Source organism: Chenopodium album, chromosome 11 (genome assembly GCF_948465745.1).
Source record: "Chenopodium album chromosome 11, dcCheAlbu1.1, whole genome shotgun sequence".
NCBI classification, from domain to species: Eukaryota; Viridiplantae; Streptophyta; class Magnoliopsida; order Caryophyllales; family Amaranthaceae; genus Chenopodium; species Chenopodium album.
The window spans coordinates 36727660-36754506 of record NC_137844.1 but is presented as its reverse complement, the minus strand read 5'-3'; the positions used below and the strand labels follow the sequence as shown (position 1 = coordinate 36754506).

Below are 26847 nucleotides of genomic sequence, written 5' to 3'. Positions count from 1 at the left end.
TTGAGTTCAAGTCTTGTTATAAGCATTTTTTAGATGCAAACCTAATACATGTGAAAGTGACATGTCATGTTTATAATGACATGTGGCGCATATTGCTGACATGTCAAACGTGAAAAAGGTGGCACGTGGAATAAGTATATATATATATATAATTATAAAAGATTAACTCCACTTGTTTGCAAGAGTTCTTACATTTTTCCCATAATGGTAACTCCTTATCCATCAAGGTAATCCCTTATTTGATATTTGTCGTAATACCTATTACTTTTTTTGAAACCGTCATAATACCTATTATTAATCAATATCAATCAATCAATCATCACCAATCAATATATCAATATTAAAACTCAATGGCAAGCATTGTTATCTTGCCACGTGTTGCCATGTCACCTACTATTAATTACTAATTACCAATGTTTCTACAAAAAAAATTATAATTTATTAGCATTGGTATTTGAACTCATGACCTCATATTCATTAAAATTATACTTTAACCATCACTCCAACAACAAATCTTATAACAATAAAGTTGTATTAAAAGGAGTTATTCATTTTCATAAATTCTAAAATTTCAAGTGCCAACTTTTTTTTTTTTTTTTTTTTTTTTGAGGAATTAATTGCCAACTTATATGTGTATACTTTAACAATAATATGATTATAAAATTAATTTCATTTCTTTTAGTTACTCAACCTTAATTCATATAGGTTTAGTTAAGTATTTAAAATATGTAATCCAAATTTTAAATTAAGATTTTTTTTAACCACGAAATATTTTTATTTGAACGAATTTTTTATGATATATTGCCACGTGTTGCAAAACCATACCTTTATGCCGGAAAATGGGGTTAAATCCTATTTTTCGGCGTCTACCCCAACCCCACCCACGAAACCTCCCCCTCCCCAGCCCAATTCACAAAATAACCCCCTCCTTAGCTCCACCTACGAAACCGCCTCCCCTCCTCATCCCCACCAACGAAATCAAGCTCCCTTCTTTCCACCACCTCGCAAAATCTGGATTTAGGGTGGTTCGAGTGTTAATTTAGGGTTGGGAGAGTGCGGCTAGGGTTGGCGGCGTTGACAGTAGAGGGGAGAAGGGTGGCTAGGGCTATAGAAGATGGTTTATGATGGTCAAAGTCGTTAAAGGGGTGTGTTTAGGGTGGTCAACACCGTTAAAGGGGTGTGTTTAGGGTGGTCAACACCGTTAAAGGGTGGTTTTGAGGGTGGAGTTGGGGAGGGAGATGGTTTCGTGGGTGGGGCTGGGGAGAGAGGTGGTTTCGCGGGTGGATTGGGGTAGTCAACGCCGGAAAATGGGGTCAAACCTCATTTTCCGGCTTAAAGGTATTGATTTACAAAAAAAATTTGATTAAGGTGTGTCATTGCCAAAAAAAAAAATTAATAAGATGGTTTCTTACAAAAAATTGCTTATAAAAGGTGTTTTTTTGTAAAATTTCCTAATTTTTATATGCAATCAAACGAGACCATAAAATATTGACGAGGGAGGAAAGCCATAATTAAAATTATATCCAAACTCATTAGCATAGAAAAAAGCGAAAACAAGAAAGATATCAAAAGAAATGAAAAATTAAAAAAAATATCCAAAAAAATAAAAAAGACAGATTAATTAAAATGAATGAAATAATAGTCGAAAGTTTGTTTCTCCCATAATAATAAACTCACAAAATATACACTCTTCGAAGCGAAAACCCAAAAGCCCTTTTACAAGAAATTTCATCTTGATTTCTTCTCTTCTGTTCTTCCTTGATCGGCGGAGTTTTTCTCTCTCTTTCGTTTCGATTCATTCATCCATCAATCCATGACTATGGTGACCCAGCCTCCTTTGGATGTATGTTTGTAATTTTTCAATTTTAATTTGTTATTAAATTTCCCCATTTTTTGCTTCGATTTTCATTTTCTGCAATTTTAGGTGATTCGATCTTGTTTTAATTTGAGTTGGGTTGTTGTGCATTTTGTTTGTTTGGTTTTTCTGTGAATTGGGTTTCGATTATTTTGTTATTTGATTGAGAATTTTGATTTTTTGGGTCTAGGGTTTAGTGGGATCAGGGGTTTCTGACGAGTCGTGTTTTTGGTTTGCAGCAAGAAGACGAGGAGATGCTTGTGCCCCATTCGGATGTCGTCGTCGAAGGTCCTCAACCTATGGAAGGTCTCTGGTTTGACAAATTGGTGCTTTTCTTTAGATTGTTGGGTTATTTTCTTGGAAGTGGGATCGGTCCATTACCTTTGTTGTTTCGGGTTTATGAATTTTGATTTTCTTGTATGCTGTAGTTTTGCAGAATTTGGAACGGGTGATCGAAATGTATCATTTTGGGATTTTTTAGTAGCATTGTTATAACATTATCATATGTTATTTGGGGAGTTTAAATGCATTGAATGATGTTGCAACAATCCGATGAGATCAGCTCCTGTGCTCCTGTCTTTATTAGTTTAATCATTCACGCTTAATTGCTTTTCCGTGTTCATCAATTATCGCTTCTTGATTATTGATTGTATTGACATTTTGGTGGAACCTGACAATCAGTTGAGCTCTTACTTGGACTGAATTTCTTTCAAATATCTGGTCCTTTTTTCTTTTTCTGAAAATTTGTTTTGGAGTGTATTTGTTGTGAACTTATACTAGGGATTAGGGAGGGATGAATGGGATTGAATGCTGTTGAAGCAACTATTTGATGAAGTGGGGATAAGAACTTTGTTCTATGATAGTTTTCGGCTTCTAGTGTATACAGTTTTTGACCATGTAAGTAAATTATTTTTCATTTTTTGTTAGTAGCTGTACAAGCAGAAGCTAATAATGTGGCCGAGAATCAGGCAGCGGAGGAATCTCAAACTTCAAGATTTACATGGACAATTGATAATTTCTCTAGGTTAAACACTAAGAAGCACTACTCAGATCCTTTTGTTGTTGGTGGTTATAAATGGTAATTTGGTCTATCCTATCATTTTGTTTCGATTTTGTTTGTTTTGTTATGCCTTTTGACTCACCTTCTTTGTGATAGGCGGATCTTGATTTTCCCAAAAGGAAATAATGTGGATTTTTTGTCAATGTATCTTGATGTTGCGGATGCTGCTGCTTTGCCGTATGGTTGGAGTAGATATGCTGCTTTTAGCTTGTTAGTGGTCAATCAAGCTCATCAAAAGTACTCAGTTAGAAAAGGTACTCACTGGACATTTTTTTTGTTGTGCCTTTCATGTTTTATCTCCATCCTAATCTAGCTATATACATTTTTTACGGCAGTGCTTATGCTAATATAATTGTAGTCTTTATATTTTGAGTTAATTCCACTTGAAAGATGTTTAGAGGCTCATAACAGTTGTGACTTATGTTTGACTATATTATTGAACTGTAGTATTGCTTCACTTTGTTAACGTATATGCCTGGTTCTACTCTTGGCGGGTTCATATTTTACCCTTTGAATGGATATAGCTACTTGCTTTTAGTCCTTCACTTGAATGTCATTATGTAAACACAAAAGTGGGCATATTTATGTTGATATGTCTAACAGTTGAGCCTTCTAGATTATGAGTAACTAGTTAGGTAATGTATTTGGTTTCGTAGTTCTATAAATGAGCTAGTTAGGAGAGGACTAGATTAAGCATGCTATTACACAATTGTAATACTAGTAAGGTAATGTAATTGGTTTCATAGTTGTGTTCTTTAGCATGAACATAACTGGGACATAAATAGAAAGTGGAGCATTCTCTAAGGAATAGGGGGGCTGATACCTTTGTACTCTCTTCTCTGCATTAAATCGGTATTGGATGTTATGTGACAAGAAGTAAGCTAACGTGTTATGATGGAGCACAAAGTGTTGATATGTTGTAGAGAGAAATGGAAAAATCTATACTCTGCTTTCCACTTCTGCTGGGTACATAGATTTAATAGAGCATAAAAGGTGGTGGGAGTTTTGTTGAGTATAAGAATATACACAATAAGATGGTGGGTATTGGATAAGGTATTAAGCATTTTAAGGAGTTGTTTGTAGTAAAGTCAATTGCAACATTAAATGTATGGTTGAGATTGCTTATCAACCCAAATACCCAATCATAACTCTCACCAGTAGAGGAGATATTGGATAAGGTATTAAACAATTGATTTTGTTAAGGATAGGCCATAATTAATTGTTTATAAACATTTTTTTTACAGAACAATTTATGAGAAAAAACACATTTCCAGCCATGTGATATGATTCTACAAATTACACCTTTTGCTCCTGTCATCTTCCCTGCTACCAATTATTGTAGCCAAGACCAATGGAACTTGCAGATGATAGGCTCTTCATTTATTCTACAAAGGAAAGTGTGATCGAAATTACTACGATTAAGAAAGAAAGAAGAGAAGATATTAAGTTAAAAGTTGTGGATTATTGACCTTTTAGAACAATAAGGAAAATGTAAAGGAGAGTATGAAGTTCCATGCTTATGCACTATAGAAATTCTTTTTTCCTCTTTTAAAATGACTTTCATTAAGTTATCCGTATTATCCTCCTTTAGTGTATTTCTGAATGTAAAATGTTATGTTGATAATGAGAAATTTCTTATAAATATTATATGAGACTTCTGCGTTTCCATATTACTTTCTCCGTTGGAATAGTAAACCATGCTTTATGAATCCTCTGTTTACAAAGCTGAATTATGACTCTAGTCACGGAATATATATTTTTATGAAAGTGTTACTATATGGAACCTTAGGGATATACATTTATACTATTATATACTACCTTGTAAAGTGTGGGTGAGAGGGACCTTGTGAAGTAATGCTGGAAGATTTTAGTTCTTTGATTAGTTATCTAAGGTAATGGATGTTCTAGTGTATGCTATAATTGCCAATGTTATTATTCTGAATTGTTGGGTGCTGTGCTTGCTTCCATGTCCTGAATTTGATGCAATGGTTGAAGAGAAAACAAGGGAATAGTCAATTACTTTCTTTCTATAAATGCATCCATGTTGGCATTGGAACCTTAATGTAATTTACTTTTATGATATGATTGCTGTATGCTACTGAATGAAAGTGATTGGCACAATTCTATGTATAGTGACCTTATGATCTCTCTTATTCATTGCAGTATTGCTAGGGAAATTTATTTAATATTTTGTATATGGTGATAGTTGAGATACAATTTGATATACAATAGTTAGAAATTGAAGACTCCATTCTTCACTCTCTCAGTCCCTCTTGTGTGCTAATAGTGATTACTTATGCTGCATAGATTCTGGTGAAAAGTATTGTAGTGAAGATGTAACAATTAGGCATTATGTCATATATGAGAGACCTACTTATCATAATGCGTTCATGTATTTTAATACAGTTGACAATGCTGAGTAGCGTTGTTCTATGTGATGGCCCCCCCCCAAAAAAAAAAAAAAAAAAAGAATAAAAGAGAGAGCTGCTACTGCATTTTTAATGATAGGTTGATATCAATCCTGTGGCATGCTAAGAAGCTTAGAGATATCCATTCAATCACAAACAGTATGCTTGTGAGTGCATTTCATAGGCCACCATGTGGTGAGTCAAGCTCTAGTTTTCCTGTTTGTATATTGGTTTTAAGGCCCCATGGAAAATGTAGAACAATGGGGTGACCTAAATATCTTGGAAGTTAGAAGATTTGTGGTTTGCCTATATGTTGTAAAGCTTGTTGATTTTAATGGATACATTTCTATTTTCTTCTTTTATATATTTTAAAGGGGTTTTTTTTGGGGGGGGGGGGGGGGGGGAGAAGCAGCCTTGAGACATGTTACACTATTAGAGAAAACCTAGTATGAATCACTTTTCTGATTTTTTTGAATTTTCCAGAGACACAGCATCAGTTCAACGCTAGAGAGAGTGATTGGGGTTTCACATCTTTTATGCCTCTCAGTGATGTATATGACCCTTCAAGGGGATATCTTCTCAATGATACTCTAATCATCGAAGCTGAGGTTGCTGTTCGTCGTGTCATGGACTATTGGGCTTATGACTCAAAGAAAGAGACAGGCTGTGTTGGACTCAAAAATCAGGGAGCTACTTGCTACATGAATTCCCTTCTGCAAACTCTATATCATATTCCTTATTTCAGAAAGGTGTTAATCATTTAATTTTTTCACCTTTCTTTTTAGCATGCCTGTGACCTGTTGGTAATTCTGTATGGAATTAATAGTCAATTGTACTTGTGTATCAGGCTGTCTACCACATGCCAACAACTGAAAATGATAACCCTACTAATAGCATCCCTCTGGCTTTGCAAAGTTTATTCTACAAGCTTCAATATAACGATACAAGTGTCTCAACTAAAGAATTAACAAAGTCTTTTGGATGGGACACATATGATTCTTTCATGCAACATGATGTACAGGAACTCAATAGAGTTTTGTGTGAGAAGCTTGAAGATAAGATGAAGGTAAATTGGCTTAAAGTCAAATTTTTTTAGATCTTGTTGCAAAAGATCTTGCTGACTCCTCAAAACACTATGTTTGTGCTACTGGATCAGGGAACTGTTGTGGAGGGAACTATTCAAAAATTGTTTGAAGGGCATCATATGAACTATATTGAATGTGTCAATGTAGACTATAAATCTACGAGGAAGGAATCATTTTATGGTATATTCTTGAATTCAGGTTGCGCTATGAAGAGAGTTTCTGGTCATTGATAGCAATCTCTGTTCTTAATTTGTAATTTCTTGGTGTCAGATCTTCAGCTGGATGTCAAAGGTTGTCGGGATGTGTATGCTTCATTTGACAAGTATGTGGAAGTCGAGCGTCTGGAAGGCGATAATAAATACCATGCCGAGGAACACGGTTTACAGGTATAAGTTGTTTTGCAAGCACCTAACTAGACTGGTTGATTTGAGCTTCTATCTGTTTTTCCTCATGTTTTAAGCAGTTTCACATTCCTGCTGTATCTTGCTTTGACTACTTTCTTTCTTTTGTGTTGGGAATGTTTTCTTTTGCTATTGCAATTTTTTTTCCCCTTACATTGAGAACTTTTTTAGAACCTTTTTTGCTTTATTTTGTGTTTGACTATCTACTAGTGCTGCTGCCTGCTGTTTGGATGAATTGTGAATGGAATGTTGTTGACATGCAGTAGTTCTGTTGCATTTCTTGTGTCCTTGTATGTGGTGATTAGCTTGACCTTTGTATATATAGATGTGAATGGAAATGCAGTAAAATCAAAACTTCATAAAGATAGTGTGTTCTAACTTCTAAGCATTTAATGTTTTTTATTTTGGTGTTGTGTAAATGTTTCTGTGTAGCTTCAATCTGTCTTTGCATAATTTGCTGTTGGGCTTGAAGATTACTCCATTTGACATCAGTACGTGTCAAGATTGTTCTGTTTTTCTGGCCACTCTCTTTAATGGTTGAACATGACTTATTGGTGCAGCTTTTAATTGGGATCGCTGTTGTTTTCTGTTTTTTGGTTATTTGTTTTGCAAAATCATACGATATATGTCATATAATGAATCTAAAATTAGTCAAATTTATTTAAATCATGATGATTTTGAAACTGACAATAGAAAAGTGAAAATCATTTTTTTTGTTTCCTGTTTTTGGTTTTTTGTTTTAACAAAAAAGGAAACTGAAAACAAAAAATGATGCCAAACAAGCCTTAAAATTTCACTTTTGATTTGATTTTTTTCAAATCCAAAATCAAATCATTAATCTTATGTGATAACTACAGCCCAATTTTTTTTTTTTTCTTTCCAATATTTCTTCCATTATTTACTTTAATGCACTTTTCTTCCTCACATTAAAAATTGAACTGAATCTTTCTTTACCTTTTCACATCTTTCAATATGGAAGATTGTTTTTTATCACTCATGAGGCAATTTTCGCTAAACTTCAATTCGCTTCACAAAGTTTTACTCATGTTTACCAACTCTGCCAAGATTATGCATTCTTCTGCCTTTTTTTTTTTTTTTTTTTTTTTTTGTGGTTAAATTGCAACGTTGGAGTTTTCACATTTATGAGCGCGCATTTTATACTATGTATCTTTAATTATATTTTAGTTAAAGTTATAAAAAGTTAATGTTGTGAAAGTATATACCGAGGCGAATCGAATAAGAATTTTTTTTTTTTCATAATGTGTAAATCACCAAAGACGGCCAAAGGAGTGCGTGAATAGTGTAAATTTCCCAACATTGTGATTATAAAAGAACATCGAAAGTATATGACAAACATAACTCCATAACTCTTGCTGTCATCAAGCTCCCAAATTTTCAGAAATTAAATGAACTCAATAGTTGGGACGCAATAAGATTGAGAAGGGGAGACGATGAAAACAATGAATTTAAGGATGAAAAGTGAGGCCTCCACTAATTTAAAAGAAAGATTGTTGAATCTATATTTAGGATTCAAGAGAAACTTGTGAAAGCGAAGATTACAAAAGGAGCAGGCCATAGCAAATAATCGCGAATGTGATTGCGATTGTTGTAATGGTGAAATAGAATGAATCGTGACTAATACCGTGTGGATTATTTTCCCATAACAATTTTCATTAGTCATTACTGGGTTTAAGCCTTGTTTCCATTTCTTTTTAGTTAAAAAAGCATTCTTTGAACATAACTTACCTATATTTATCATAATGTGGATGGTTAACAAATTTGGTTAACAAAAAATTACTTACTTTTTATAACCATATAACAAATATTATACTTTTGGTCAATTTTAATAAAAGAATGGATGTAACGCGTACAAAACTTCCAATGCGGCGAGTCACCGTTAGTTTACAATCTATCTTATTGAATTGGACCATTGCTTGTTGCTCTACTGTAGATAAGACCATTAGTATATCATTAGTGTGACTTTCTTTTTCTCTATTGTGGCTGCCCTTTATTGTTAGTTCTTTTGATGCAGCTGTTTGTTCTTACTGTGTATAACTTTCTCTTTGCTTACGAGTGACATTTATTTGCTGCCTTTAAAAAGTTGTCCTTTTCATCCCAATTATAAATTCAGATTTATTTTGGATCCTTTATTTCGACTCGATTACTTGGACTCACCAGTTTTGCTGAAATACTTGTAACAAATACTTGACGCTTCATTGCTTCAATGTGGTATAGACATTAGTCACTAGATATTGTCAAAATTTCATAGCTCTAGTCTAAATTATTATCTTGTGCTTTTGCAAATATCTAAGTGCCTGATGCTAATTTTAGTAATCTAATACAAGGTTTGGGGTTGGGCTTGAAATTGCCAATCATGTGGTTTTGGGGATTTCTGAAAAAAATGGACAATGCTGAATTTAAGCAACATTTATCTCCTCTTAGCTCTTTAATTTCTGTTGAGCCTGGCTTGACTCGTGGGTTTAAGAATTTATGCAAAAAACAGATGCTGAAATGCTTAACTGCTTTTAAGCTATCTAAATTTCTGTCTGGCTATCAATTTTATTTATTTAAATGTAAAGGTAGATGTAAACGGAGATATTGTATTTTTTTTTTTAATTGAAAAACTGGCTGTGATGGATGATATTAGGGTTTATTTTATTGAATGTGAGAGGGTGTGGGACCCTAGTTTTTTTGTAGTGAGAAGAGAGATGAATTAAAGTAAAGAATTTAAAATAATAGTGAGGCCTTTCCCAAAATGGTAGTGCGAAAACTAATTTGAGATTGATAAAAAAGGAAAGTGTAATTACTACTGTGTGAGACCGAGTATAATATAAGGGGTATACACTTATAATTAAGACATGAGTTTTAGACTTTGATATGTCAGGCTAAACACTGAATCATCCAAAAAGCATTGAATCAGCCGGTTTGGTAATGCATTAGACCAACTCTTTTTTCTTTTTTCTTTTTTTTTTTTTTTTTCTTTTTTTTGTGGTCAGGTCTTTGCACTGAATGTGATAATCTGATGTTGTTTAATTATGATTTAAAATTGTTTCAGGATGCTAAGAAAGGTGTTCTGTTCCTTGATTTCCCTCCAGTACTTCAGCTCCAACTCAAGAGGTTTGAATATGACTTTATGAGGGATACTATGGTAAAGGTAATTACTCATTTTGTGCAGTTTCTTCCTCCTCAATTTATCCTCTTTTTAGTATCTTCTTCTGTTGCTGCTTGCTCATGCTCAAACTTTCTGTTTGTGCTCAAACTTAGCTATTTGTCTGTGCCAAAATATAAAGAATATTAGTCATTTCTCAGAGTGAGAGGTGTTAGAGCTTTGAAGCAAAGACGATAAAGTGAGCTAGCTTGTTGTATAAGTGACCTAACATTCCAAGAAGAGAAAATTGGCGCATTTATTCTCTTTTATTTTGCCAATGAGTCCTTTCTTATTATCTTTCCTGTGTTCTACTTATTTACTTTTTGTTGTTTTCTTATTCTGCCAAAGTGTATGATTCTTCACGTATTCTATGTCAAGTATGCTATATTCTTTTGCAAACAACTTGATATTTTGTTCTTTTGTGTATTGCCATAAGCCACAAAAGCTGCAAAGCCAATACCTGATTTGTTATCATAAGCTAATATTTTTCCTGGATTTTGGTCATGGTATTTTACTTTAATTGTGAGAACTTTTCATTTAGAGTACACCTGTTGCTTATGGACAAGATTTGTTCCGTTGAGTTAGGTGGGTGGTGTGATGACGTAGTGGAGATTTATTTATTTATTTTGAATATGATTGAATTGCATTTTTTTGCAACATAAGTTGCTAAAATGTAGATATTCTATTATGTTTTGTGCTTGTAATGCAGATCAATGATCGCTATGAGTTTCCACTTCAGCTTGACCTTGACAGAGAAAATGGGAAATATTTAGCCCCTGGAGCTGATAAGAGTGTTCGAAACCTATATGTACTTCACAGGTGTGATGTCATTCTCCATATCTTATTATTTAAATGATTTAAATTTTTGTTTTTTATGGTCATTTTTATTTTGAGTTAATTCAGACATTTATTTCTTCAGCTTGTGCTTGTGCTTGTGGGAATATTGAATTTTGTTGTCATATATTTAAAATGCATTCAAGTCTTAGTTACTGATGTTGAACTTGTATAGTTGTAAGATTCTGTTATAATCCGTAGCTACAACATATGGCCCACAAGGATGCTAAGAGATCAACCACTCCACTATTTTCTGCATTATAATCATGTTAAGCTTTTGGAAGCTGGAGCTGATTGCTCAACTCTTTTGGTCGTGTGGTGCTTGTGATGTTGAATACTACTGTAAACTTTACTAATAAATATGTATTACTGTACTGGCATGGTGATTAATGTTAATTATGATTACTTTAAAGCATACATATAATACTCCCTTTGTCCCTAAAAGATTAGCCTAAACTCTATTCTTTAGTTTTATTAATTTGCCAAGCCAACTTTTTAGGGATAGAGGGAGTATAAGACTCCAGAACTGTTTGCAATATGGTGAGGTTAAAATACTAGTAATACTCTAGTTCTATTGCAAGATACGCGTTCGTACTTTGGTTTTCATTTTAAAGCATTGGTTTTTTCTCAGTGACTGTCTCAACTATTGAAGTATTACATATGGTTGAAGGGTTGAGAATGATAATTGTAATAGTGTGTTGTCAATCATATGGTACTTGTAATAGTGTGTTGTCAGTCATATGGTTGAAGGGTTGAGAATGATAATTGTAACAATGAGCATGCTTCTTTTACCGTACAACTTTCTTAATTGTTTTGTCATCTTTGCTGTTGAGTCCTAACTATTCATTTTTTTGACAGTGTTTTGGTACATAGTGGCGGAGTCCATGGCGGGCATTATTATGCTTTTATCCGGCCAACACTTTCTGACCAATGGTAAGTATTTATGCAAAGAGAATTCTGATTTATTCCCCTAATACTCTTGTCCTGTTTGCCTGTTTCATTTATAATACTCAGTCAACTTAACTCATGCTGAATTCTTTTAGATCATATCCTGTAAAAATTTTACTCTTTTCATCTTAAAATACTCATGACACTTATTGTGGCACATAGTTTTATAAAATTAGTAGTTTGGTTATCAATTGTTATTTTATTGAAAAAGTAGATGTGTGATAGAATTTTTTTTTTTTTTTTTTTTTTTTTGAATGAGAGGGAGTGTGGGACCCAACATCTTAGCAGTGGAAAGAGATATGACTTAAAGTATTAGTGGGGTCATTTCTCTAATTAGAAATGTATTGAGTATTGTTGACGAGAAAGGAATATGTGAGAATTGTGGGACAGAGGGAGCATATTTTTCTGCTATACGTCCCTTCTCCTTGGCTTAAATTTACCATATTTTTCTGCTCTATGTCCCTTCTCCTTTGGCTTAAATGTCAGGAAACAAATAGATTGGCAATTAAAATTTGAAGTTTGGGGCTGACAGAAAACAAAAATAAGAAGGTAAAAAAAGAGAAGACCAAGTGGAGGAGCTCATTTGTATCTTTATCACCTGTATAATGCTCGAACAAATAAAAATCACTTTCCTGAATTTCCTTCCCAATTACCTTCCACGCTTAAGAATTCTACCGTCTTGTGCTGCCAACTTGCTGTTGCTGATGTCACCTTCTCTCTCCTTAACTAACTCTGTCATCTCCGCTCTATCTTTCTACCCTCTTCGTGTTCAAGGTAAGGCTCAATAGAATATCTCACTTTGTTGTGTTGGCTTTCCAATTTTGCCTTTATTCATAGGTCTAGCATAAGTGTGGCGAATTTGTGGTTATATGGGTCATTGCATAGCAACAAATTAGGATTTTAGAGAGTATTAGCCCATAAATATCACTTGAAACTCTCAATTGACGTGATATTGCTAAATCCCCCCCACCTTTATTTCTTTCCCAAGCTGATGAGTTGTCCAGGTACTTCATTTAATTTTTTGCTACTTTCACACTGATACTTATACCTTGGTCTTTCTGCACAAACCCATTATGCTAGAGTTGATCCTATAGTTATAGAGTTATCTTCAATCTCAACGGGTTTGAACTTCAAGTTCCTATTTATAATATGTGCACACATGTTTATCCTTCACTCTAAGATCTACCACCCTGCAACAGCTGAGTACAGATGATCATGGCCGCCTAACAGGGGCTAAAGGAGGACATTTTATCTACTCTGTGTGCCGCATTTCCAAGTTTTCCAGTGACCTAAGGCTCTTTTTTTTTTTTTTTTTGGGGGAGGGGGGGGGGGGGGTCGGGATAAGACTAGGTGCTAAGGGAGTATGGTGAGTTTTATAAAAGCAGCTTTTTTGTTGGGTTTAGGTTGGAGCCTTGGAGGTCTTTCAAAATATTGCCTACAATTGGTTGAGGAAAAGGATATGTATATTGGAGGAGGTTGCAAAACTATGCATTGCCTGGATTAGGGAGGGGTCTGCTGTCATTTAGGGGAAACTGAAGTTGCATCTATCAATATTTCAAAAATGGAAGACTCATCGGATAAAGAATTATGGTTATTAACTTTGTTTCGCCTTGCAAGTCTTTTTCTTTTTCACTTTGCTATAGTTAGATGCAATCTAAGAGAATAGAATTTCAAACAAAGCTGACATTTTTACACTGCCCGTTTCAAGATTATATGATATCACTTGGTTCTTTTTAAATAGACAATTAGTTGTAGCTTTTTGCAGGGTTATACCTGTGAAATTATGTAGCTTAGTGCTTTCTGGCAACTAGCTTTGCTAGATACATTTTATTATGCAACACTTTTTCTATACACCCGGGTGCACATAAAGTTAGGTGCGCCATAGGGTATGTGCTTATTCTATGTATGAATTGCTTTGTGATATCATATGCCTCTCAAATGCGTTTGATTTTTCTTAATTCTATGTATGAATTGCTTTATGTTATATCTTGAGGGTATGTGTTTTCTTGACCTTGGACCATAATTTGTTTGTTGGTGACTCACAGTTAGTTACATTATGTTGCATATCTTTTTACTTAAACTAAAAGCCTTAAAATTGCTTAAGATATGTATCCGATTCGTTCAATCAGGTTCAAATTTGATGATGAGCGGGTAACTAAAGAGGATAATAAGAGAGTATTAGAAGAGCAATATGGTGGTGAAGAAGAGGTATGTGTTACAAAGTGCAAACCACTGAGTTATTTCTGCTGCTTCTTTAATTTCTGTTTGTAGCAGAGATGTGGAGTAGCTTGAACACTAAGTTTTTTATTTTATTTTTTATGTTGTCCAGTTGCCACAAGCAAATCCAGGGTTTAATAATGCGCCTTTCAAGTTTACAAAATATTCAAATGCGTATATGCTTGTGTATATACGTGAGAGTGACAAGGAAAAAGTGGTTTGTGACGTGGATGAGAAAGATATTGCTGAACACCTTCAGGTAAAGTTTTTTTCTCTGTTTCGTGACAGAATTTTAGGTTTATGCTTGTGAACTCATGATGTTATCTGATATTTCTATGGTCTATTATTTTATTGTTATTATTATTAGACAAGATTGAAGAAGGAGCAAGAAGAGAAAGAAGACAAGAGGAGGTACAAAGCACAGGCGCATCTATTTACTATCATCAAGGTTATATATATTTTTTTTAAATTCTTCTTTCCGTGGCTCATGTTATTGTAACTGTCATTTTTTAATTGGTGCATGGTTGAAGCAATTGATTAATACGTATAGGTTGCAAGAGATGATGACCTTGCAGAACAGATTGGAAAAGATATTAATTTTGATCTTGTAGATCATGATAAAGTTCGCAGTTTTCGTGTTCAAAAGCAGACGCCATTTAATCAATTCAAGGTAATGACTTGATCTCTCTTTGTAACTGTCTCCCCCTCTCCTACCAAAAATAAATTTTAATGACCCTCTTACTCTCTCTGCCCCTGGAAAGGTCCTGATTGGTGTGCTTAGTCTAATTGCAAATTGCTTTTAGCCATAATACTTATTTGCAAACTTTTTTTTTTTTGATAGTTTGCTACCGATTTAGCTATTCTCATAAGTCAAAACTACTAGCAATAGCCTTCATCAGTAATTTTAAGTTAAGTGGTCAGATTTTAGGCCCCTTGAGGTAATAATATGAGTTTGTTGGTGATAAGTACATTTTAAGAATCTGATGCGACTCACAAGAAAATTTAATCACATGATCAGAGAGTTTCTGTCATTTAACCACAGGAATTTACCTGTGTAACCCCCTTATCAGCCTTAGACTGGTCAGTGGAAGTATCTTATCTTCTTTTTTATCATTTGATGATAGCTATGCTAAAAGATTTTAATGAAATTCTAGCTCTTTATTACATGTTGAATTGTTCCTGTTCAAATTTTTTGCCTCTAGAATATGTTCAGAACCTTTCAATAAACTGAAGTCTTGACTCCTGATTGGTTGTGGTTACTTTTTTTGATGATGAGCCTTTGTGATTTCTTGTGAAGTTCTGTGCCGTATAGCATGTTAGTGTACTGATAGAGGTGAGGAACTTTCATATCATTTAACTAATTTAATTTGAATTTTTAAATGAACTGAGACATAACAATGAAAGTTATAGGTCCTAGAATAATTTAAATCTAACGTGGAAAATAAGAAACTTTGTAAGACATAATCCAAGACTCCAAGTAACACTCGAAATTAAATAATAAGGAAGTGATTAACATTTATATCTACTTGTCCAATAATACATACTGCAAATTATAGAATCAGATAACAAAATGCGTCCTCGGGTTAACAGTTTTTAAACCCTGTTATTTGGCTATAAAATGTCAGACATAAGTACATGTCCAAGGGTTGTATTGCATAAATTTAGGTCAAAATGAAGGGGATCAGTGTCATATTGTTTTCCAAGAATGATTAAGATGGGTACTTGAGGTTAAATGAAGAGTCAGAGTAACATACCATGAACTATTGACTCTAGACTTGGACTTCTACAATAGGGTGGGGCATAAATATTATTGTGCATCTTCATTATCTGACCAATCTGAATAGTGTCTTGTTTTTTCTTCCGTTTGTTGAGTTTTGTTTGTGTTGTTTATGAGAAAAAAGCTTTATCTATAATGACTTGCTTATCTTCTATGCTACTTGTCTAGGAGGAGGTTGCCAAAGAATTTGGTATACCTGTTCAATTTCAGCGATATTGGATCTGGGCAAAGCGCCAAAACCACACTTATCGGCCTAATCGACCTTTGACGGCACAAGAAGAAACCCAAGCCGTGAGTACATTTCTCTGTTCCAAAAGTTTCGAAATCAATTGAAGCAATTTTTATGGTTTTGTCAATACTCTCTCAGTGATTATGAAAAAGGCACTATGTATCTTACATAAGCTTTCTTCTTTATTGGATGATGAGCTATCTCCAAGTCTAAATTGAGCGTTGTTAACAAGCGTGGCTAGGCTAGTGGAAAGGGTTTATATCTCACAAGTATGAGGTTGTGATGGGGATTCCCTAACACCCCCCCCCCCCCCGGGGCCCTAGAATAGGTTATTCGGCAAGGCCTTCTTTTTTGGGAGGTAAGGAGATAGAGAGAAATGTGGATGTAATCCTCTCTATCAAAGCCTAAATTTAAGATGCAAGAAAATCCTATTCCTTTTTCCTTTATTTCCTTTTGCCTTCTTCAGCCTCTTTATGGTTTTTCCTCTCTTCTAAGGGGGTTATCCTGGAGACTGGATAGGAAAAAAAATTGAAGTCATTTTAGTCAATTTATCAAGTGTGAAGGTGTTTTTGGAGATGTTCTTAAGCCGTTGTTACTGGTTGTTGCATATTCTAATTTATATTATACCCAGCTTGATCTTATTTTTTGTTGCCTCATCTCCAATTAGGCTGTTATTGGCATTTTGGAAATGTATGATTACAGTAATGTGTCAGAATTATGCTCAATTTATTTTTTCTATAATAGTAATATTATTATTATTCTTATTAATTTTTTGTTTAGTCCATATTGTTATGAATATCAATTTGTACCATTTTTTTTTTTTTTTTGAGAATCTATGGAACTTAGTATCTGTAAATACTTTGCAGGTAGGGCAATTGAGAGAGGCATCAAATAAGATGCACAATGCAGAACTAAAGCTGTTTCTGGAAGTAGAGATAGGGCCGGTATGTTTACCTGCATATTTTTTGTAGTCTGTACAGTTTTTTGATATCTACTAGTATTACTACTATCCTTGAATTGTTGTCTCTTTTTAATCTGAATTTTATAATTTTATCAACTATCAATATTAATATTTAAAACTTGTGAAAGTTGAGTTCCCAGTTTAGTAAGAGCTTCAAATTGCATTTTACTATTAAGATTAATTTGGAATATTTTCTATATTTGTTTTAATTCTAGCTCAGTTGTTGTTATTCCTCAAAAAAGTGGATTTTCTTAACCATTAGAGATTAAATCTAAGACAGTGGGAGTATAGATTTTGTTTACTTATTCTACTTTTTTTTTGTTAATTTCCTCAGGATCTTCAACCGATTGCTCCTCCAGAAAAAACAAAAGATGAAATCTTGCTCTTTTTCAAGCTTTATGATCCTGAAAAAGAAGAACTCCGGTAGTCAGTTTTCCCTTTCTATGATTTACTTCTAACTGTTAGTTTTGGTCTTGTTCTAACAGCAATAAGTTACTTTTATCTTGGCAGATATGTAGGTAGGATTTTTGTCAAAAGTACTGGTAAACCAGCTGAAATTTTGAATAAATTAAATGAGATGGCTGGCTTTGCTCCTGATGAAGATATTGAACTTTTTGAGGTTAGTTTTTTGAAGATTGCTCCATGTAACATTAGCATTTTTTTATTATAAATTTAATTTGGTCATTTGGGGTTTTAATTTCATATCTTTGATGTATAGGAGATAAAGTTCGAACCATGTGTCATGTGTGAGCCCCTTGACAAGAGAACATCATTTAGGTTGAGTCAGGTAATGCGACAATCTCTGTGCTTTCTTTAGCATTACTATGTTCCATTATGACATTTCTCCTATTGTGAATTTCAGTTGGAAGATGGTGATATTATCTGTTACCAGAAAGTTCCTCCCATTGATAGTGAGGAGCAATACCGTTATCCTGATGTACCATCGTTCTTAGAGTATGTGCACAATCGTCAGGTATAAAGGAACTTGTCCTGAGGACTATTTTGATTTGACTTTTCATGTTGTAGCCTTTTCAAGTTATCTTATGCTGTCTACTGATTGTTGATTTGTGAGTTTGTATTTCCCATGTAGTCTTTGTAGTTTTGTTTTTACACTCTTCATTAACTTTTCATTAATTCTTTTTCTTACTAATTATTTTAATTTTCTACCAACTAATTTTCTTATTGAAAAATGACTTTTAAAGTCATAGGAAATAATCTGGAATATTTTTCCCCGTAATTGCTCATATCCCCAGTCCATGTCTGAAATTTGGACTTAAATCATATTTCTGTGTCCTATACTCGGATTATCCGAGTCCAAATCTGTATCCCTGAGCATCATAAGAGGTGTATGTGTATATGTATATATATATATATATATATATATATATATATATATATATATATATATATATATATATATATTTTCTTTTTGTCATGATTCATGAGTTTTTGTACGATGTTATTTATGCATGTGGTATAATAATACTTCTGGCTTCAAGATGAACTTTCAAAATGGAGTTTACGTGTTTTTGTGTGTGTGTGTGTGTGTGTGTGTGTGTGTGTGTGTGTGTGTGAGGTGTCACTAGTCAGATACAAAGCTTTCTACTTTTACAGTGCTTCTGCAATTTTGAATCCTATGTTTGTGAGAATTTAGGGAATTTAGATGGGTGCACTAGGACTACATGAAATTAGATGATGAACTGCCCATGACGTGAAAACTGTTCTGGAATGCATTTTAAACTTTTTTTTTTCTCCTCTTTTTTTGTTTCTCCCCTTTGAATGTCATATTGTAGCATACTAGCGTGTGGTAATAAAATCAAACTATGATATTGACTGGGGTAATAAGTTGTTAAAGCTGTTTAGCGTCTACACTGTTTTTGATTTATTGTTTGAATTATACTATTCACACACTCCACTTTAACCGTCGTTTGTGATTTATTGTTTGAATTATCTGATTAATTAATTTCCAGCTACCACTTTTATATATAGTTCCTCCGTTTCTATTTACTTGACCCATAGCTTTGGGCACAATATTTATGGAGAGGAGAGAGAAATTGTAGTTTTGTGGGCCTTGTTGCACATGGGTTACCTTATTACCCTTAGAAGTAGCCTCATGTGCAATTTATGAGGGTAATTTAGAGAATTTATCTACAAAAAGCTTATCAAATATAGTATGGGTCAAGTAATATGACATTTCCATTTTAGGAATGTTAGTCAAGTAAATAGAAACGGAGGAAGTATATATTACTTGTGATTCAATCAATCAAAGCCTTAATTCTATAAGTGGGGTCGGCTACATGAACCAAGTGGTTATTCAGTATTGTCATCCACACAAATCTTTCTCATCTATCCCTTACAGTCAAATACCTTATTCCCATGCACATTGATATGCTTCATATCCTTCCTAACTCTCCTTCCAACCAAGTCATTTTTGGTCTCCCTCTACCTCATTTAACATCTCCATGATTCCACTCTTTCACTCTTCGTACCGATGCACCCTTATTTCCTTTTAACGTAAGATATAATTGTGGAGATTGGTTGATTTGTCATGTGATGCATCTATCAAGAGTCAACTAGCCATATCCCTTAATTGGGCCTCCTTTCACTAGGATTGTGTAAGTTGAGACATTGTTTACAATGCTGGAAAGTTCTAGGGTTTAAAGGATATATATCACCCACTTTGTGGTTTATGATTGGTTTTGTCGTTTCTCATTCCAGTCATTGCTTTTACACAGTCACTTTCTGTGTATATAATTTTGGTGCTTCGTATCTGTTTTCTGGAGCATTTATCAATGTAGATTGGCATTGACCATTCTTTTACGGTTTTATTTCAGAGTTACTATGTCTTTGTCCATGTTGTCTTTCCATTTAAGTCATTTTCAATGTAGTTTGGTGTCGCATTTCTGTCATAGGTGTGAATTAAGGATAACTTTCTTTTTTATTTTTTTGGCCTCTAGAGTGAGAACATGCTCTTCATGCTTTTTAACCCAACCCTTTGCTTGATTTAACCTATCAGGTTGTCCATTTTCGATCTCTGGAGAGACCCAAAGAAGATGATTTCTGCCTTGAATTGTGAGTTTGTGTTACTAGGACTTATAAAATTCTGCATGTTTGTACTTTAACTGAATTATCTGACCTCTTTTTTGCTGTATGATTAAGGTCAAAAATAAATACATATGACGAAGTTGTTGAAAGAGTTGCTCAGAGACTTGGTCTAGACGATCCTTCAAAGATTAGGCTGACATCTCATAATTGCTACTCTCAGCAGCCTAAACCTCAGCCTATCAAATATAGAGGAGTAGATCATTTGTCTGACATGCTGGTTCATTACAATCAGGTAAATGTCAGTCGTTGAAAGTGAAGTCTTGTGTTAAACTTATAGCTTGCATATGACTTATATAAATGCAATAATGCATGTATGAAACCCATGCTTATGTTGGCACACACCATTGGTTTTTAAGCAGTAAAATTATATGGATTTTTTTACTTTTACCACCAAAAAAAATCAACAAATTGTTTTTTACCACCAAAACTTTTAAAAGTTTTATTTTACCACCAAAAAAAAATTCTAAAATTTGTTTTTTACCACCTGTCGTCAAAAACCTAACGGAATTTTGTTTTATTAAAAGAGAAAAAAAAAAAAAAAAAAGCCGCCCTAAATTGCTTGCAACACTTTTTTGTCTTTGATTTTTTTTATTTTATTGATTTTTAAGTTCTCTTTTGTATAATGTTCTATTGACATAGTCACTTGGGTAAATTTATTGGTCATGGGTAAGTAAGGGAAAGAGGGATATGTGCTAGGAGTTGGTGTATGATGTAGTTCAAGTATTGATGATGATTTGAAATTTATAAAATTCTTGAAATCATTTCTTTGTTGGGAAAATGGCTTTGCTGTGTTTTTTGTGGAGATAAATTTTGCTTAAGTGTAGAAATTTTTTTATTGTATGGGATGCACGTAGATGGAAGCTTTTGCAGGTATTATTTGTTCTTTGCCAAGTTTGTGGAAGTTCGTCTGAAAAGTTTTATTGTTGATATTCTTGGTTATATCACATAGTTGATAGGTGTTTTGGGACAGCCTTATGTTCCCCTAGTTTTTGTCCTTGACAATATAAATTATTTATATTCCTGAATGCTTTAAGATCCGATGTAGTAATTTTCTTCATTTTTACTATGTATCCCGATTACTGTAGTCAATTACCATATTACCTGGACACGGTGTTTTGGCCTCGCACCTGGGTTGATACGACCCGATACTGATCCAGGTTTGAAATAAGGGTCAGATACGTTTGTTAGTATTAAGAAAGTAGGTTTCCGATAACTTAGCTAAAGTTGATGCAATTTGAAGGATTAAGATGGGCTGTAGATGGTCAGAAACAAATGTGCATGTAGGAAGAAGAATGATTACGCGTTACCTTTTTTTTTTTGTTTTTGTTTTTTTTACCTGACAAAATCAAACAATTTGCTTTCTTGTTGGATCTCATAATCGGCTTGGTTGTATGTAAACATCTCAACTTAATGTTTTTTTTTTTTTTTTTTTTTTTTTTTTTTTTTTTTTTTTGTTATTTATATCCTGTTACGTGGACTATGTCAAGTGGACATCTAATATATTCGTTTTGTCATTTTTATTGGACAGACTTCTGATGTGTTGTATTATGAAACACTTGACATTCCTCTGCCAGAATTACAAGGACTAAAAAATCTTAAAGTAGCATTTCATCATGCCACAAAAGATGAGGTATGTTTGAATGTCATGACCAAGATTTGTTGTCAGATTGTTCATATTGTATTCATTACCAATTTGATATATAAATGTGATTACAAGCCAATATTTAATGCTGTATACTTTTTGTCTTTTTTTGTACTTTGTCCTATGCCGTTTTGATAAATTTTTACTCAACTAAAAAGTATTCAATGTTATATAGGTGGTAATTCACAATATTAGATTACCGAAGCAGAGTACTGTTGGTGATGTAATTGATGAATTAAAGACAAAGGTGAGTGCACTTTTGCCCCTAGTTGCTGTAGGCTATTTATTTTGCCACGATGTATCTTATTCATAGTGTTTCTTTTTGTACTTCTGTTAAAAGAAGATTTTTGTGTAAAGTATTGATGCTGTAATCAACCTGTCATGCACCTGCCCTATCTCCTGCTCCCTCAGTGTCGCTACAATAAAGAAGAATTGACAGTATAAATGCTTTCAACGAGGAAAATGAAAATTTGAAATAACTGTTAGATTGAGTTAGCCGATATCTATTAAACTAAGGCCTTCTTTTTGTGAAATGCTTATGAATTATCCTGTAGTACTGAATTTAACCTTCACTTAAATGGATACTAGTTATGGAAGCTTGAGTTCACGCTGAGATGTAGTAAGGTGGAGTATTGGAGTATGAATTTGGTACAGAGGAAGATTCCAGTCAAGATTGGTGAAGGGTGAGTTTTATGGGACTGTTGTATATTTGGGGTCTGTCATCTAGAAGAATGGAGACCAAGTGTTTTTTTTCGCAGGATCTAGTGAAAAGCCTTGGAAATTTTTATTGTTTACATGCAATGTGTCTTTTGATGGTGAAGGGAAAGTATGGGACTAGTTGTTATACAAGTTTGATAGCTGGTTTTTAAGAGAGAGAAATTGTAAATGATAGAAAGAGATTGAATATGAAGAGATTGACAGTGAAGGTGAATTGAGGTGAAGGAGTGAGCATTTGACTACTGTTTGGATATGTTCAACGTTAACATCGGGTGGAACTGGTTTGAAGAATTGCGAGTTGGAATATTGCAGATATTACATGTAATCAAGTCAATAGATGATCTGGGTGGAAAGATACAGGACTTGAAACTTTTTGGTCCCCAGGCTCAAATTGTATACACAGGTTGTATTGAGTGCTGATAGGGGTTGACATCTTGGACCTTGGCTGACCCCATCTTTTTTGAATTGAGATTCTTTATTGTTGTTAAAAAGGCGCTTTTGATTCAACTTTTAAAATAATGCTGGTAGGATTTCTGTTATGTAGCTCTCAGACTAATTATGGAATCATAACCAACCCCTCTCTCCACCCTCCCTGCCAAAAAAAAAAAAAACCTTAGAATATATTTGAAGTTTTTGATGACAAATGAACTCCAGGATCAAGAATCCTAAAAAATTTTAGGGTGTCAGACTTTCAGTTAAAAGTAATTAGAAAACAAAATAGACAAGGCACTACATTTTTATATTGTATAAAAAGACCAATCTTTTTATGTTACTTGGTTGCATTTCTTTACTTTCCTTACCCTTTGAAATCGTCAGTGGTGTATTGTTGGACTTGGGAGAGTTGGAACTATCAAGAAGAGATATTTGGAATTATCATGAAGAATTTGAGAATAAAAGGTTATTTTGTATGCCTGATGATTATGCTGCTGATGTTTGATTGACTTTCCATAATGGACCGAAAGAGCATGAAGTTTATTTGCTGGCTGAGAGATTTCAGGAGAAATCTTAAGGGTATTGATGGACAATGTATCATAAGGTTTGGTTGGAAAACTGACAGTCTTTGAGGCAGCAACAGGGGGAAGCTCAGTTGAAGGAAGATATGGTGGTTGATGAAATTTGGCTAAATTGGCATGTGGTAGCCTCTGGCTTATAGGGGTTGGTGCATGTGATGGGTGGTGGTGGCTGCTGGAAAGGATGATGGATAATTTTATATAATAAAAAATCTCAAAAGGTTAAAATGGAATCTTTATGGTTAAGTTTATAATAGTTCCATTAATCGTAAACCTTTAGTGTTAGTATATAATTTTGGAACCAAGGGCTTTTTGTATTTATTTATTTTTTTAAATTTTTGTAAAAAGTTTGCCTCGTAATCTATAATGCAAGAATATAAGGCCACCAATGCAATCCCCGCCCGCCCGCCCCCCCCCCCCCCCCCCCCTCTTCTCGTATGGTCTCCCCATGCAAGAATATTGAACAGTAACAGTTTTAATACTTGCTAATTATTTCCACTGTTAATCCACAAATTGCGTCCATATGACTTTGCCAAACCTCGTCTCAAGTGGAATGTATTGTAGGGGCTTTAGTTGTTTTCCTTTGAGCATTGCATGACATTAATTTGCATGTCATGGCAATTAAAAAAAGGTGACGATTTCCTTTGCCACTTATATATATATATATATTTTTTTGTTTTCCTTTGCGAATAGGTGGATTTGTCACATCCTGATGCAGAGCTCAGATTACTTGAAGTTTTTTACCACAAGATTTACAAGGTATAGCTTGTGATATTTCAAGCCTTATCTATTGTGATATGGCTGGTTTTTTGTTTTGAAATTAATGGTAGAAAGTACTTTTGGTTTTGTTATAAATGAACACTTATGGAATGCAAATTGATCATCTTTACTGTTGCAGATTTTTCCATCTAGTGAAAAGATTGAAAATATAAATGACCAGTACTGGACATTGCGTGCAGAGGAGGTAGTTTTTTTCTTTGTTGAAATCTTACTGCTTATCTTCTGTCATAAATTGCTATTTTAATCTTCTTTTTACCGATCACATTTGCATTTTTGAGTGTATTTCTAGTGCTGGTTCACATTATTGATTTTTTGGGTTTCAGATCCCTGAAGATGAAAAGAACCTTGAACCTAATGATCGTTTGATCCATGTCTACCATTTTACTAAGGAGACTGCACAGAATCAGATGGTGAGGATTTGAGAACTCGGTCGGCATACTAAATATATTGGTTAGGTACTTTGTTTGGTCCATCATCTGTGATACTGATGATCATGTATTTTTTATGTCTCAGCAAGTGCAGAACTTTGGGGAACCCTTTTTCTTGGTCATTCGTGAAGGTGAAACACTAGCTGAAATTAAAGTGAGAATACAGAAGAAGTTGCGTGTTCTTGATGAAGAATTTTCCAAGGTATGTTGTCGTTCCTTTGTGCCACTAACTGGGCAATGTAAGAGGAACTATTATAGCTTACTTTCTAGTCATTTTACTCTCCGACTCTTAGAGTTCCATAATTCAATAATGGTTGCCTTACAAAGTTAACTAATGGCTTTGAATGAACATCTTAAGATAACACATTCTTCAATTATTGATCATTGGTCGTTTTTATCCCATATTACATCTGCAGTGGAAGTTTGCTTTTTTGTCGCTGGGTCGGCCAGAGTATTTGCAGGATACTGACATTGTATCCAGCCGTTTTCAGGTTTTGTATCTTTTCTCTGCTGTCCTTTTCTCTCATTGTCTTCAGAAGTTGACACTTTTGTAGAATAGATTAGTTGAGAGTCCTCGAAAAACTAGTCTGCTGTTCCATTTTTAACCTTGTACAGAAAGTTTGGAGCACCATTTAAAAAAATAAGTAGTTTGGGAAAAATTATTCCGATGATAATATTACTCTCACTCCCTGGGTCTCATAATAGTGCCTTTTTTCATCTGTGGTCAAAGTTTACGGACTAAAAATTTTCAATATTACGTATAATAAATGTAGTCGTGAGATATTGTTATGTTCATCTTAATGTGAAGTGTTATAATATCAACTTTTCATAATTTTTGTTAATATGATGGTGAAAGGTATGACTTGAAGATCTCGCTAAAAGAGTTGGGCACTATATTATGGGACAGAGGGAGCAATAACCAATGTACTATATCAACTCACAAAATGATAAAAACAAACTTTACCTTTTCAGCTTCACTCCAGCACTCCTTGCATCACCACAGCTTTCTCTCTCTCTCCCCTACCAGGTTTTAGTAGCACTCTCTCCATTGTACCATCTCCATACTGAGTAGTCTTATCATTTGGAGCACCACCCCCTCCATTTACACCTTTGCAATTGTCAGCTGAATAAATATAGTAAAAAAGGGATGATAGGTATGGGAATTTAGGTTGTGTTAAGTGACAATGGGATTAAGGGTAGAGGTTTTTGAGCCCGTTCTTCTCTCTGTTCTCTTCCGACCAAGTTTCTGGTTCTTGTGGGAGATAGATAGCAGGGGTGGGCTGGAGGTATAGTGATGCAAAAAGGGTTGGGAAGGGGGTGAAGGTAGAGTTTTGTTACCTTGGTGATGAAATGTATTTCTTTTTATTTTCTTTTAAAAACTTTCCCAAAATAGGTACTATTGTATGTCCAATATTGGATAGTATGACATTAATGTTAATTTTGCGTTAAAATTTTCTGAAGTTCTCTCTTGTTTGTTTTTATTTATTATGACAGAGGAGAGATGTTTATGGTGCCTGGGAGCAGTACTTGGGGTTGGAACATACTGATACTACTCCAAAAAGGGCTTACACAGCAAATCAGGTAAAATTTACCTTTGATTACCTTTTTTTTTTTTTAATGGATTGCCCTGCTAAATTCATTTTCTTGCTTGAGGTTTTCCTCAATCCTGGTTTGGATACTTGTGGAAATGTGATTGTTTATGTATATTTACTTTTGCAGAATCGTCACGCATATGAGAAGCCAGTAAAAATATACAACTGATTTGATGAGCTAGCCATAAACATGCAAAACATATTTAATGCCTTTTCGCCAATGGATCAAATGGAATATACAAAAAGGGATGGGCTATAGCACACCTGGAACTACATTAGAGGCATGCTTTTAACTGTTTTTCAATTGGATGATGTATTTGTAGGGAATCAGCTTCAAGCAGCGTGATGGAAGTGAATTTTCCCAGTTTTAGGGCTGTCCCCTTGGTGCATGCAATCTTGTTTGAGCTTTTCTGATGATTCTCTATCTCCTGTTCGACATTGGTTATCTTAGAGGAGAGGCTGTTGATGTATTGAGTCTCATGTAATTTTAGAAGTATATAAGATTTTGGAAAAGGCTTGTAAATTGGTTATAGTATTGTCTTTTTTTTTTTTTTTTTTTTTTTATCCTAACTCTTGGTTAGTGCCATAAATATTATGGGTCTTGTATAATGGCTGGTTGGATGCAATGGCTGAGAATGCCTGATTTTTAA

At 34.1% G+C, this 26847-nt stretch overlaps 1 protein-coding gene across 2 annotated transcripts; it reads left to right on the top strand.

Moving 5' to 3' along the window:
- Positions 1 to 1648: 1648 nt before the first annotated feature.
- Positions 1649 to 26847, top strand: LOC145567538 (ubiquitin C-terminal hydrolase 12-like). 2 transcript variants are annotated; one of them, XM_081626838.1, is made up of 32 exons: positions 1649 to 1843; positions 2095 to 2161; positions 2786 to 2933; positions 3012 to 3169; positions 5807 to 6072; positions 6171 to 6389; positions 6480 to 6588; positions 6679 to 6794; positions 9865 to 9963; positions 10667 to 10776; positions 11650 to 11724; positions 13869 to 13947; positions 14069 to 14215; positions 14324 to 14404; positions 14507 to 14626; positions 15902 to 16024; positions 16829 to 16906; positions 17258 to 17346; positions 17434 to 17542; positions 17642 to 17710; positions 17786 to 17896; positions 19940 to 19995; positions 20083 to 20260; positions 21557 to 21658; positions 21846 to 21917; positions 24091 to 24156; positions 24296 to 24361; positions 24501 to 24587; positions 24691 to 24807; positions 25022 to 25096; positions 26100 to 26186; positions 26325 to 26847. In XM_081626838.1, exons 1-32 carry the CDS (start codon positions 1814 to 1816, stop codon positions 26364 to 26366), a joined length of 3351 nt encoding a protein of 1116 aa, XP_081482964.1. In that variant the 5' UTR covers positions 1649 to 1813; the 3' UTR covers positions 26367 to 26847. The 2 variants fall into 2 exon arrangements, with proteins under 2 accessions (XP_081482964.1, XP_081482962.1); XM_081626836.1 differs by having other exon boundaries at positions 2783 to 2933.

Coding starts and splice junctions, on each gene's coding strand:
- LOC145567538 (XM_081626836.1), top strand. CDS start 1,814: ATGACTATGGTGACCCAGCCTCCTTTGGAT. Junction 14,216..14,323: donor ATATTGCTGAACACCTTCAG/GTAAAGTTTTTT, acceptor TATTATTATTAG/ACAAGATTGAAGAAGGAGCA. Junction 16,907..17,257: donor TGGAAGTAGAGATAGGGCCG/GTATGTTTACCT, acceptor TAATTTCCTCAG/GATCTTCAACCGATTGCTCC.